The sequence below is a fragment of the Colias philodice genome, chromosome 23 (assembly GCF_061535455.1).
Source record: "Colias philodice isolate Cphi_HAF_F1 chromosome 23, ilColPhil1 Martin Lab GWU primary, whole genome shotgun sequence".
Taxonomy (NCBI): domain Eukaryota; kingdom Metazoa; phylum Arthropoda; class Insecta; order Lepidoptera; family Pieridae; genus Colias; species Colias philodice.
The window spans coordinates 1821044-1834877 of NC_143108.1; the positions used below are offsets into that span (position 1 = coordinate 1821044).

A 13834-nucleotide genomic window follows, 5' to 3' on the forward strand; every position below is an offset into this window, starting at 1 on the left:
TCATTCATCAAAATCGGTTCACCCTGTCGACAGTTCCGAGGTATTACAATAAAAAAATACAATCGATTTGAAAACCTCCTCTTTTTAAGGTCGGGTGAAAATATACCCTTTATTATTTTTATATACAAAATTAATCCTAGTGTTCCTTTACTATTTGCTTCATGCTTAGGAAACAAAATTAATTTGTCTTTTTGCTTCATATTGTAGCAAGAATTTTCTATATCTTCAAGGAAGTATAGGCCAAGGTTAAATTAAATTCCTCTTACTTTGTCTACATATTTCATAAGAACATGAAGTAATTATATAGAGCAATTCATGGTGGGTCAAACTTAATTGCTCTATATCATTCCTTGGATAAATATTATTTTTGAGGAAATATATTGTAAAAGTTTTTGTAATGTATAAAGTGAATCTTTGTTCGTTATTAAAATGTAACTAAAATTTAATCTTTTTACAGTAAATCCGAGAGGTAAGTCTTTCAAAATGTTGCTTTTTATATTATTAGGTACCTAATAGTAATACCTATGTAACAAATAATGATGAAATAATTTTTGTTTTTTTTTTTATAAAACTCAGTTAAGAAATATACGTGCAAGTGTGTGCGTGTGAGTGTATGTGTGTGTTAATTGTTAACATTACTATGTAAATGTATTCACACTACTTAATTATTAATTTGATATGTTTGTAAAATTGTCAAGTGTATAAAGTAAATATTATAATTGGAATCGTGTTTGTATTACTAAATACAATATGAGGTTGTTTATCAGAACACTGTTAGCTTTTCGCCCACGTATACCTACTTGCTTGAGAATGAGATTTTTCATCGCTCTAAAAAGTAGCCTTATAATTATAATCCTTCTAACTACCTACTAGACAAACATTATCGCTCCATTACGAAGGGAAAGAAAGACAAATAAACACAATCGTATTTATAATATTAGTTAGGATAAGAATTAATAAAATATTTGTTTAAAAAATTGCTGTTTAAATTTCCAGGAGTATCAAATGTTCAGCACAAACCAATACTACGAGCTGGGCCTACAACGGAAGGTATTTATATTATCTAACTACCCTCCTACTCGTATTAAGGCTTATACATGCGCTAATAACCTTGACCATACTTGACGGATCTCAAACCTCTCCCGCTGCACCTTCTTTTTTCCTCGCATTTTGTATTTAAAAAGATACCAATCAGTGAAACAAAAAATCCTCGTCAGGGACTGTTGTGTAACTGATAATTTATTAAACATAAAATTTTCAGAGCTCTAAGTCAGCAGGTTACGAAGTTTATAGAGTATTTGCGGAAAAATCGATGACCACGGCACATTTTTTTTCTAGAAATCTATTAACTTTGGAAAAAATTCCTCGCGAGCAATTAAAGATCAAAGACCATCCTATTTTATATATTTTTTTCGGTATTGTGCTTTATGTTGTACCAGACTTTATAGAGGTTGAACATAGTCGAAATTGCCAGGTAACCCCTTAACTAGTGTTTTGTGTCTTGGTTTTATGTATGCACTTTCCACAGACAATCATAGAATATAGTAGAAGCTCTTCATTCGCGCTTCCTTCATTCACATTTTTCAGTTTCTTTATTTATTGAGTTTGTGCAAAGAAATTCTTGTATTTATGCTCAAGTTAAATGTAAGTATATACATTGTTCTAATTAAGTTGATTCTTTGCTAGAGAAGGCTTCGCCACACTTTTTGTAGTATCTTTATTTATTTTCATCGTTTGTTACTACTTGTTTGTAAAATCAATATTTCTTTATTTCCTACAATTTTATTATATTAACCGTTCCCTAGAAAATACGTACCGTAAGGCTTATAAATAAATCAATATGTGACGAAGCTTCTAAAATAAGACTCACTTGAGTAAATAAATGTTTGATATTGAATTTTAAATGAATCCGCGGAAGTTTTCCGATTTGCGAAGCTCAAATAGGTATTAAGTCTACTTCGAATATTAGTTTTATTTACCTTGTAATCCATTGTTACAATTGTGTACTGAGAAAAATATGGTTAGTAATGAAAATCAGCGCTGGCATGAGTATTGCTGATCGGCTTTTGCTGAGACTGTCGCTTTTTATCACAGATTTTATTTTATTTCACAGAAATTATTCTTCATATAACTGACGACGTAATAAAATTCTCTCTGTATATATCTTCTCTTGTAGGTACTTGTTCTAAAATAAAATTGCATGTCGCTAACATTAGTCGATTGCCAGTGCTTTTCCTATATAATTATAATTAAAAATCTATAAAATATACCTATGTAAAAAAACAGTACCAGAACCCAAAATAGTATTTTGCTCTATTTTTAAATTTCCTTGTTATTTGTTTTGTTTTAAGCGCTTGCATTTGTTATCTTGTTTTAAAATTATGATAATATAATTATTATATGAAAGTTTTCTTTCTTTCAAATTTTTCGTGGAACAAGGAAATGTAACTCCACTTGTATGAGATTATCAGCTTTGTGCTTGCGAGGTGACAAAGCTCGAAAGATCAAAGGAAATTGATAGAGCACGTTTAATCAATTACTTTTTAAATTGAATTAAGCCAGTTTTCTTATATAATGAACCTTCCTAGTAACTTTCTACTTTTGTTTAGTAAGAAATTTTGGCGGGAGTCACTAATAAATTATAGTAAAATATTATGTTAAGACGGTTAATTAGAGATTGCACAATACTGCATTGTAATGCACACATAGTTAAATAAAAAAGCAGATATTACCTATAGTCAATCTGGATGAAATTTGGAACACATAATTTTTAGCATCTTGGTGCTACACAAGTTGTATGAAGAGTCTCATCATTCCTAAGAAAACAAATTTTAATATAGCAATAATATTTTCATGTATAAATATCTAAATTTTGTAAAGAGATTATTTTTAGAACCCCCTGAACCCGAATGGCTGAAAAATCTAAAGAATTATATAAAGATATTAATAGAAAGCATTGGAAGACAGAACTTTAAAGAGTTTTTAACACCAGTGATTAAGAGTAAGTAAAATTATTTTACGCATTATGTTTTACCTACTTAGATTTAAAAATACTATAGACTATACTAAGTAGTAGTTTTACTATATTTTTACGTAAGAAAATTACCTGTAATCCATCTTCAAAATTTTACATTGAGTTTTTTAAACAGCTGCAAGCCAAAAATTAATATAACATTCGTGAGATAATAATTCCACGTTTCATTTCTTTCTATGTGCAAAATAAACAAAACGCGCTCTTTTTGTCTTTCTTTTTTTTTATGCCTACAGCCGGCGGCGCGCCCGTGTTACCAGCCTGTATTTTTATTTTAAAATAGAATATATAATAATAATCATGGACGTATAAAAAAAGACGGACGGTATATCGCCTAAATATTGAGTGAAGCCTAGTAATGGCGGCGAAACATCCATGCGTGTGTGCCATGTTGCCATGGCAACAGCTGTGTTGATGACAATGGCGGCTGTATTTTTTTCTATAAATTTTGCCGTAATAATTTTGTCATTAAAACATAAAAGAAATAACTTGCTTCCCTGTGGAATGTAATCCCTTGTGTTTTGTTATTTAAAATTGTACTGTTGCGACACCATTTAACCACGCAAGACGGCATTTTAAATATTTTTTGTGAAACAGTGACGCAGTTAATCAGTCGGTAGTTCACGACGTAATGGCGGCCGACTAGCTTACTATGGTGAGAGTGTGTGCGTGTTTATTGTCTTTACGCGATCGCTAGCTTACTATGGTGGCTTCACGTTGTTTGTTCGTAATACGGCGTCCGTCTTTTTTTATACGTCCATGATAATAATATTCTGTCCTGTCTGGTTGCGTATATTTAATAAAAAAAATCTTGTTCGAAATTCAAAACTCATTACTAGCCTTTATGAAAATCTATTGAACTTTTTCCGTAGTTTATGAGTTTAGTGAGTTAAATTTGTTTTAATTAACTTTAAAATTAACAGCGATCGAGTTTAAACATGACGTTAAAATAACTGACATTGATGGTAAGTCTTTTAACTAATCCTTAATATCCATTTTCGTTTAAAATTGTTCTAAAGAAGAATAAAAGAAAATATAGTACCAAAAACTATAGCTCAAAATCCTTTTCTATTCTTTATTCGAGACTCGCAGTAAAACACTTGATACAAAGGAGTTAACTTGGCTCATTAACAAATTATCTGAGCTAGTCTAGATCCAAAGTCCAAACAACAACAAGAAAACAGTGATTTTAATGTTTCTGAAGATTTTTAAGTGCTCATTAATCTTTTTATTTTTGTAGTCGATGAATTTGGTAAGTTAAATTTAAAATAACGTAGGTTCTTAATTATTTTGTTTTTCTTAGAAAAATTTCAATCATTATTTGATAAAAGCCTGATATAAATTGTTAAGTTAAAGATATGTAGGTATGATAAGGTATAACAGAAAACCATAAGTTCTACATAGTTCTACCACAGGTTCTACAGTCTACATACACATGGGGACGAACAAAGTCGCTATCGCTGTTTGTTGGTCCCAATGTACGTTTTGATCTATTTAGTGATGTTTTTTTTAATAATATATAGTTCTTGGGGAAGGTTTAAGTACCTGTAGGTCGGTCAGTATAAGTTGTAAAGTTTCTATAAAATGGGCGAAACCGCGCGCAGAAAGCTTGTAATAAATAAGGTATCCATGTAAAATTGGTATGAGTGTCGTTTTATACGACGGACTGATAATAAAACCGTACGTAACGTACCAGAGCGCATATTCTATTTAACGCAAGTCAAAAACTCCGCGATCTATTACGATAGATCGCGGCTTGCGCTATCATTTTACTATGAACAGCATAGGTCCGCAGGAGAGCGCCGAGCAGAATGTCCTCTCTCTGGAAAGGCTCGCTGCCGACTGATTTTAATCGGGTCGCGCGCAGTGTTTTATAGTACTTTAAAAAAAATTGTAGAAAAATAATAGAGGTACCTTAGTTGATTTTTTAAATTTTATCTTATAAGTAAGACATTCTTTTATTGCAATATGTATAAATTATATTCAATAAAGTCAAATATCTTGGTGAAAATAATCATTTTGTCGACTATAATTTCTAAAAAAATTCACATTGTTCGGATTTTAATTTCGTAAGTTAGGAGTCCAAAATAAAAAAATCTTTTAACTAACTATTTTAATAAGGATTTTTGCAGTTAGTTAAAAATAATTGTGTGTTAGATCTGTCAGCAATTTCAGATATTTTTAGCTTCGAAATTGACACTAAAAGTGAAATCAAGTAATCATCGGCTCAGTTATCTTGATGGTATTCAGAAATACTGTATTAATTGAAAAAAACTCTTAACTAACTACATAGACAATAAAATTTCCTAAAATTATTAGTAATTCATATGTTTGTAAGATAAGTGGTTGATGGACAATCTGGTTTGAAAAATCACATATTTGAGCCAAACAGCGCACGGACCGCGTACACGGCCTACCCTACAAAACCTCATGAACATAATTCAGTACAAAACCCGAGATCACAGGATATTTAAATTTACCGTATTATTTACATAATATGTGTAAGTATTTCTGTTTCTCACTTAGGCGCTTTTAATTTTCTATTATTTTTTGTGCCTCAAAATAAGTACATAATATAAAGATTGGAAGTAATTTAATGTTAAACATCTCCCAGGTAAAATAATTGTTATTTATGAAGAATTGAAGGCAGCATCAAAGATAATGAGTCGGGGTAAGTTAAATAATATATTTTTTTTTTATATATAAATAAAAGTGATCAACATTGATAACGACTAAATTAGTGTGTGAATTTGTCCTTTGATCAATGGAAGAATTGTTTTGTAATGATAGCGGTAGAATGTTTATTTCTCGATCCCAATTTCGTTTGATTATATATTTTTTTTATTTCTTGCCACAGATTACTTAAATATCTTCTATGTTTTATCTGCTAGTTTTATGTACTATATCGAAGCCATGCCATAGTAGATACCCGTATAAAATTAGATAGCATTACTATTTAGTTATTAGTAATCTTTGTGACACTAAGCTTTCCTTTATATTTAACTTCTTTCCATTAAATTATTATTAAAAGTCTTATTAAAATGCACTACATCATAATATTATGTTCCTGACATATTGATTAAATTATGACTTTAATCAAAGACGACAAGCGATCAATTGATTAACTTGCTCTCGAAGTTTGCGAGTTCGCTTGATGACATGTATACGTTGATATACGTATACGTTATCTGTGGTGACACTACACCGACCTATGAGGATACCTACCTACTTAATTCTGTTTGTTGATAGTTGATACTAGTTGCGACTCTCGTCTTTGCACGGATTGAATGGTAATTAGGTTTTGATAGACATAGGCAGAAGGTTTTAGTTGTAGAATTTAAGTGTAATGATAATTGCTTATGAGGGTTTTATTTAACTAAAAAAACGGATTATACTATACAGGAAGTGGATAATATTATTTGGTATACAGATTACCTACTTACTTCCAATTAGCGAAAGATTTTTCAGTAGTAAGTTTCTGGAAGGTAAGTAGCAAACAGTAAAAGTAACAGCTTAGATTATTGTTTTTTATTTTCAGATTCGAAGAAAAGAAAGAGAAAAAGCAAAAAGAAAAGTAAGTATAATCCCGCTTACTATCCAATTAGAAAAAATTATGAAGTAATCAGTTATGTTTTCTACTTTTTTTAATAAAATAATAATAGTATAAAATAAAATAATAATTACCTAGGTAGGTATCTAAGAATACAAGGAAAATTGTTATTGACGCAACATAGGTAGTTCTGTGTCGTACCTAGTTTTCATTTTAAAAATCAATTAGCAGTTTAGCATTACATAACGATAAAAATGATGCAATCATAAATACTCATCTAAATTGAATATTAACATATTGTAACATTTGTTTCCATTTCAGAACGAAAGCGCACGAAACATGAAAGCGATGAATAAAAATAATCGTAGATTACATTCATTATTTTTCAATGAATTCAATATGAAATAAAGCTCGTGACCAATAATTATCATTTGTTATATAAAAACTAATCTATGGAAATCACTATTTCAGCTTTGTATAATAATTTTAGGAGCTCGAATAATTTGCGTTAATTGGAGCGATATGGGAGATAAATTTATCTGGTTAGAGTCGTATGTGGGTATTAAATAATTATTAACGTTATTTGTTTAATTATTATTGAGCTTTAATTTTGAATAGTATCATAATAATAAGGAATAATTATTAATACAATACTGGAAATAAGTAGGTACCTAGCAATATATCGTTGATATAATATTATATTGAACAGTTATAGAAGAGTAGCAACGTCATTTAAGTACCTAATAAACTTAATAAATATTATTATAACGTTTAATAATACGTGTATGCAAACATAAAAAATGGCTTGACAGTAAGTTTTCAGATACATTTTTTTTTGTAATTATTCAAGTACCATATAGAAGAAAAAAAAACCTTGTTGTATTTTTCTTACAATTTAATTGTGAAATACAGCTTAGTTAAATTATTATTCGTGTAGACTTGAGCCATAGAGTATTATTTTGAAGTCTATGTGACTTCTAGTAAAAATAAATATGTCACTTGTCAACAAGATGTCAACTGTCATTAAAAATCTATTCACCAATTTGGCAACAAGATGATAAAAACAAGGATAGTGTCTCGATTTTTTAACTTAAAATCACTAAAATACATTCATTGTAGATGTTCTAGTCGTGCTTTATCCACATTTAAGTATTCTAACCATTACGGTGGTGATAGTTTTCGCAATGGACACTATTTTAGCGGCATTCTCGCTGTTGCTGCAGGAGTATGTAGTTATGTGAGCTTAAAGGAGAAGATAGAAGCTGCTACTATAAGTTTAGATGGTAGGCGTGAGAAGTATAACTTCATAGCTGATGTTGTGGCCGTATCGGCCCCGTCGGTCGTGTATATAGAAATCCAAGACAGCAGACGTTTAGACTTGTTTTCTGGGAAACCTATAACTATTTCGAACGGTTCTGGTTTTATAGTGAACCCAGATGGGTTGATATTGACGAACGCTCATGTTGTTGTAAATAAACCGAATGCTGTGGTCCATGTACGGCTTATGGTGAGTAAACTGTGTGATGTAATCTTTTGAACATATTGTGACATATATATCTTATAAGTTTTTATATCAAGAATTTTGAGCATTTGAAATTGTCTTTCTAATGCATGTAATGAAACCATAAAAGGTATTGTTTGCTGAATGACAATAAAAATATGTGTTTCAAGTTTACACATTCACAATGATTGTGAGTACAGCAAATTAGAAAATTATTAAATATTTATTTAATTTTCCCCAAAACATCTCTGCATAAAAATGAATACCTATTTCCCATTCCCATCATGTGTAAGTAGCTGGTCTGATTTCATCATTATTTGTTTGATGTATTCATTATTATGAGGAGATGGATCTTATTTAATGAAAGCTTAAGAAATTTACGCTAAAAATAAAATCATGAAAAATCTTAAAGGATACTTAAACTTCACGGTTTTGACAGTTTGTGCTAAGACTAAGGGTAAAGCTTGTAAATCTATACTAATATTATAAAGCTGAAGAGTTTGTTTGAACACGCTACGCGAACACAGTTATATTATAGATGATATTATGTTCAATATGTATTTTTATAAAACTTAATATTATAATGTATGATGTGGTATTACTTAAATAAATAAATAAATAAACACGCTAATCTCAGGAATTACTGGTCCGATTTGAAAAATTCTTTTAGTGTTAGATAGCCCATTTATCAAGGAAGGCTATAAGCTATGTATTACTAACTAATAGGAGCAAAGCCACGCGGGTGAAACTGCGAAGCGCAGCTTGTGATAAAACAGAAAAGTCAATTACTTAGAGTAGCTATTAGTTTTTAAAAGTAAAATTGTATTTCAGGATGGATCCACCCACATAGGACTTCTAGAAGATGTAGATATGAAATCAGACCTGGCAACACTAAGGATACCAGTGAATAACTTGCCAACAATGAAATTGGGGTCTTCCGCTGATTTACGGCCTGGCGAGTGGGTTTGTATTAAATATTGACATAGTGTTAAGATTAAGATTACTTAATATCCTTGCAGGATAAAGAATACAATTTTACTGAATAGATTTTCAAAGCCAATTATTTTCATAAATCCTGTTTAAAGCTTAAAATTTAATTTTCAAATCCCTTATATTTTTACCACTACTAAGGTTGATAAAAAACAACTGATCCGTACAGTCTGTTTTATTTAAATCTAAAATTTTAAATTGCAAGTCTTATTAAGGAAAGGGCTAAATAATATTTAATAGGGGATGTTATTTTCAGGTGGTAGCGATGGGTAGTCCTTTAGCGTTAAGTAACACAGTCACAGCGGGAGTTGTTAGTTCTACGCATAGAGCCAGCAAGGAGTTGGGATTACAAGGTGAGATATTTATTGAAATAAAACTTCTTTAGAAGTGTTGAGAGTAAAATTTAAAAGTCACGTCAGGGCAATATCGTAACGTCATGACGTTATGATATTAAGAGAGTAAGAGCGTATACGCACTATGCGGGTAGCCGCATTGCGGGTAGCCGTCCGGCTGACCGCAAGCACAATAATTATGTACGTAATATTCATTTCTATGCGCACTGTGCGGTCTGCGGTAGCCGCATCGCAGTGCGCATAGAAATGAATATTACGTACATAATTGTGCTTGCGGTAAGCCGGACGGCTACCCGCAATGCGGCTACCCGCATAGTGCGTATACGCTCTAAGGCGATTTTGGTATCTTTAAAATTTAAATCTTGCCTAAAAAGTTTCACTTCTGACAAGTGTGCTCGGCAAACACGCTCTTTTTTATTTACTTTCGATTGAATAAATCAATTAAGTACTTAATTTGAATAGATTTGTACAAGTTTAGTGTAATTTAAATAATATAAGAAAAAAAAAACGTGTGTGCCGAGCGCGTCAAAAGTGAAACTTCTTTAGCAAGATTTAAAGATACCAAAATCGTCGCCTTACTCCATGACGTGACGGTATTGACATGACGTGAACTTGAAATTTACTCTCAACGCGCCTAACGAAGTTTTACTTCAATAAATCAATTACATTTTTTTATTTATATACTACTTTATTTGAATAAGATTTGTGTTATTTGAAAAATATATTGTTAAAGTATACTGGGTTATTCATTTTAGTACTACTTCTTTGTCTAATTTTAAGATAATTTCAATATAATATACAAAAATAAATATAATATAAATCAATTTTTTTTTACATTTGATCAAAATCGACTCTAAAGGAGTTGGTTTACAGGTGTTAAAATATGCTTAAATATCTAGAAAAACGAAAGTAGTAACTAAGCTAATCATTTTTAATATATTATTCCAGGTAAAGACATGGTGTACATACAGACAGACGCGCCAATCACCTTCGGTAACAGCGGCGGGCCGTTGGTAAATTTGGACGGCGAAGCGATTGGCATTAATAGTATGAAAGTCACGTCTGGCATATCTTTCGCTATACCCATTGATTATGTAAAAGAGTTTCTGGCTAAACGTAAGAATCTTAAAGTATTAATCCTACTAAATTTATAAATGCAAAAGTCTATGAGGATGGATGTGTATGTGTGTGTTTGTTACACTTTCACGCAAATACTACTGAACCGATTACAATGAAATTTGGTATGTCGCCAGCTGAAGACCCAGAATAAGACATAGATTATTTTTTATCCCGGAAATCCCACAGTTGAAGCCTCGGGCGAAAATTTAGTTATTAACTAGCAACCAGTCTCGGCTCTGCTAGGTTTTAACCAGGGATAAAAAATAGAATATGTATAATCTATTTAGTAGGAAGCATATTGATGGACAAAACTTATTATTTGGTTATGATTTTTTAATGTATTTTGCATTGTACAAAAGTACCTAATAAAAATCTTTTTTTGTGTGATATTTTACAATTTACTGCCATCTATTGCACTGCCTTCGATTGTAATTTAAACAGATACTATGTCGTTAAGTTTTTCTAAACCTCAATACTGGCAAAATAAATATTAACTTAAATTAGCTATTAGTCAGTTCAATAAAGAAACGAATCTTCAATGGCGGCCAAAGCTGACTTTGACAGATGGTATTATCATCAAAAAAGAAAATAAAAATAACGTAAATTGATAATTATTTTATTAATTATTTCAAATTGTTTGTTGGCAAACTTTTTTGTTATTGTATTTGTGTATTTATATGAATTATCATATTTACGTATACAGAATGTAATAAAATCCCCATAATACTTGTAATATGCCCATAAAACTGAACAACTTTTCCCAAAGAACATATTTTGTCAAATTCCAATAAAACATTATTTACTTTCGCAAATGCATACTTGTCATTGTAAATTTATGATAAAAACTATTATAGGGAAAATCAAATACATTTTAGTAATTTTATTTTTCGATTTTTTTTTTGCATACCGTACGGCTGTGTGTGAGCGAGAGGGAATGATAAGCGTCGCCATTGAAGATTCGTTTCTTTAAAGAACTGATTAATACAGTTTAATTTATTACAATATTTAATTTTACAGGAAAAACTAAATCACCTCAAGTATCTAGGCGATACTTGGGTATCACGATGTTGTCTCTGACGCCGAATATTCTCATGGAATTACGGATGAGGAACCCAGAGGTAATTTAATCTATGATACTAATATTATAAAGCTGAAAGGTTTGTTTGTTTGTTTGAACGCGCTAATCTCCCGAGATTATAGTTCCCGAACTACTCCGACGGTCCGATTTGAAAAATTATTTCGGTGTTAGACAGCCCATTCATTGAGGAAGGCTATATGCTATATATCATCACACTAAGACCAACAGGAATGGAGCAACGCGGGTAAAACCGCGGGGCACAGCTAGTATATTATATAACATAATATGGTTATAATCTTAGAATACATCCTACTTCCTACTAATATTACAAATGTGAAAGTCTGTGAGGATGGATGTGAGTGTGTGTGTGTGTTTGTTACTCTTTCACGCAAATACGACTGAACCGATTACACTTTATGTACAATATTAATATATTTTTTAAATAATAGGAACATGGGAATGCTACTAAAGAATAACTTGTCGATGTAGATAAAAACCATATTTATTATTATTTCAGATGCCTTCAGATATCCAACATGGTATCCTTGTATGGAAGGTCATAATTGGATCTCCAGCTTATAAGTGAGTATAATTATGTTGTTTCATTTTATATTATTTATTTAATTTAGTTTTATATTATTTGTACAAGATGATTATTTGTATTTTTGCTAATCTCCCCCTAGTGATATATTAATTGTTAATGCTCGTGACTGTACTTGATAATGAAATTACTGAAAAAATTTATGTCGTCCTTTAAAAAATAAGCTAAAAAATTTCAAATTTAGATCTATCGAATCCACCAAAAATTCGGTAGATTCGAATAAAGCGATTTCTTCGAAACTGCGCATTAAGACTGCGATTTTTGTTATAATAATATATGCTATGTTAAGTCTTAATGTGTAATTTATCCAGAGCAGTAAAAGCATGAACAATAATTAATAAAAATAAATAAATAAAGTCCATATTTCCTCATATTCCTGTCATAAACAACTCAGCTTAAAAAAATATATCGTTGTTTTTGAAGTGAAACTTCTTTATCGGGGTTGGCAAAAAATTAGTGTAATATTTTTTCGTTACGCGTGGCATTTTTCCGTTACGCGCCATCTTTTTCTTATCCCTACTACGCGTAATTCGACGTATTTCTGTAAAGTTGCATATAGTAAATTATTTTTTGAAAAATTAGGTCATAAAGAAGTTTCACTTCTTACGTGTGTACACTAGTACACGCACACATTTTTTTTGACGTGACAACGTCTTATAATTCGATACAGCCGGCTGCACGCACGAAAAAACATGACTCATGCGGCGTTACCTCGCTCTGAGGCGTTCCATGTAAGGCTTGAAGTGCAAGCGAGAGCGCGGAACGAGCGACAAAGAAGCACAATCGGACGTTGTCACGTTCAACTATCGTCAGTAAACCGACTTTACAGACAACCAATTTTTTATTTTTGAAGTGAAACTTCTTTATCGGGGTAGGACAAAAATTTAGTGTAACATTTTTGAGTTACGCCGTATGCGTGACTTTTTTGCGTTACGCCGTACGCGTGACATTTTTGCGTTACGCCATACTCGTGACATTTTTAAGGCCATAAAGAAGTTTCACTTCTTACGTGTGTACTCTAGTACACGCATACATTTTTTCTTTCAGCGGTGGTCTACAGCCAGGTGACATAGTGACGCATATAAACGGCACGCCGGTGACAAGCGCAACGGATTTATACTCTGTGCTAGAAAATTCGGGCGGCAAATTGACAATGCAGATTGTTAGAGGAAGATTACGGACCACTATTGTTATTGCGCCTGAAATTCATTAAATGATTTGTAAATTGTTGTTTTGCTTTTTATTTATATATCTATACCAATAATAAAGTTGTCGCTAGGTAGCGATCTCTTCCAGGCTACCGTAAATTACAAAAAAGTGATATTATTCTATCCTATCCTACTAATATTATAAATGCGAAAGTTTGTGAGGATGGATGTATGTGTGATGATAGGTGTGTGTTTGTTACTCTTTTTCTCGCAAAAACTACTGAACCGATTACAAAAATTTAGCACACATATAGAGGGTAACTTGTATTAACATAATATAGGATAGGTTTTGTCCCGGAAATCGGGAACAGAAAATAGGGTTTTTCTTTGGAAACGCGGACGGAAAGCTAGTAACTACATAAAACTACATTACTTAGCATAAATGCCTCATATGGGATTAAAT

The 13834-nt window shown here is 31.4% G+C and overlaps 1 protein-coding gene and 1 long non-coding RNA gene across 2 annotated transcripts in view; both read left to right on the forward strand.

Annotated features, from left to right (window-relative positions):
* The window catches only part of LOC149477868 (uncharacterized), a 395772-nt gene that overhangs the window by 299189 nt on the left and 82749 nt on the right, over positions 1-13834 (forward strand). The window contains exon 2 of the long non-coding RNA XR_016317485.1: positions 3315-3811. This is a non-coding gene — a long non-coding RNA (uncharacterized LOC149477868). The remainder of the gene's footprint in view (positions 1-3314; positions 3812-13834) is intronic.
* Positions 7559-13453, forward strand: HtrA2 (HTRA2-related serine protease). Its single transcript, XM_089709836.1, has 7 exons — positions 7559-8088; positions 8914-9045; positions 9329-9425; positions 10374-10541; positions 11562-11662; positions 12140-12204; positions 13271-13453. Exons 1-7 carry the CDS (start codon positions 7636-7638, stop codon positions 13434-13436), a joined length of 1182 nt encoding a protein of 393 aa, XP_089565962.1. The 5' UTR covers positions 7559-7635; the 3' UTR covers positions 13437-13453.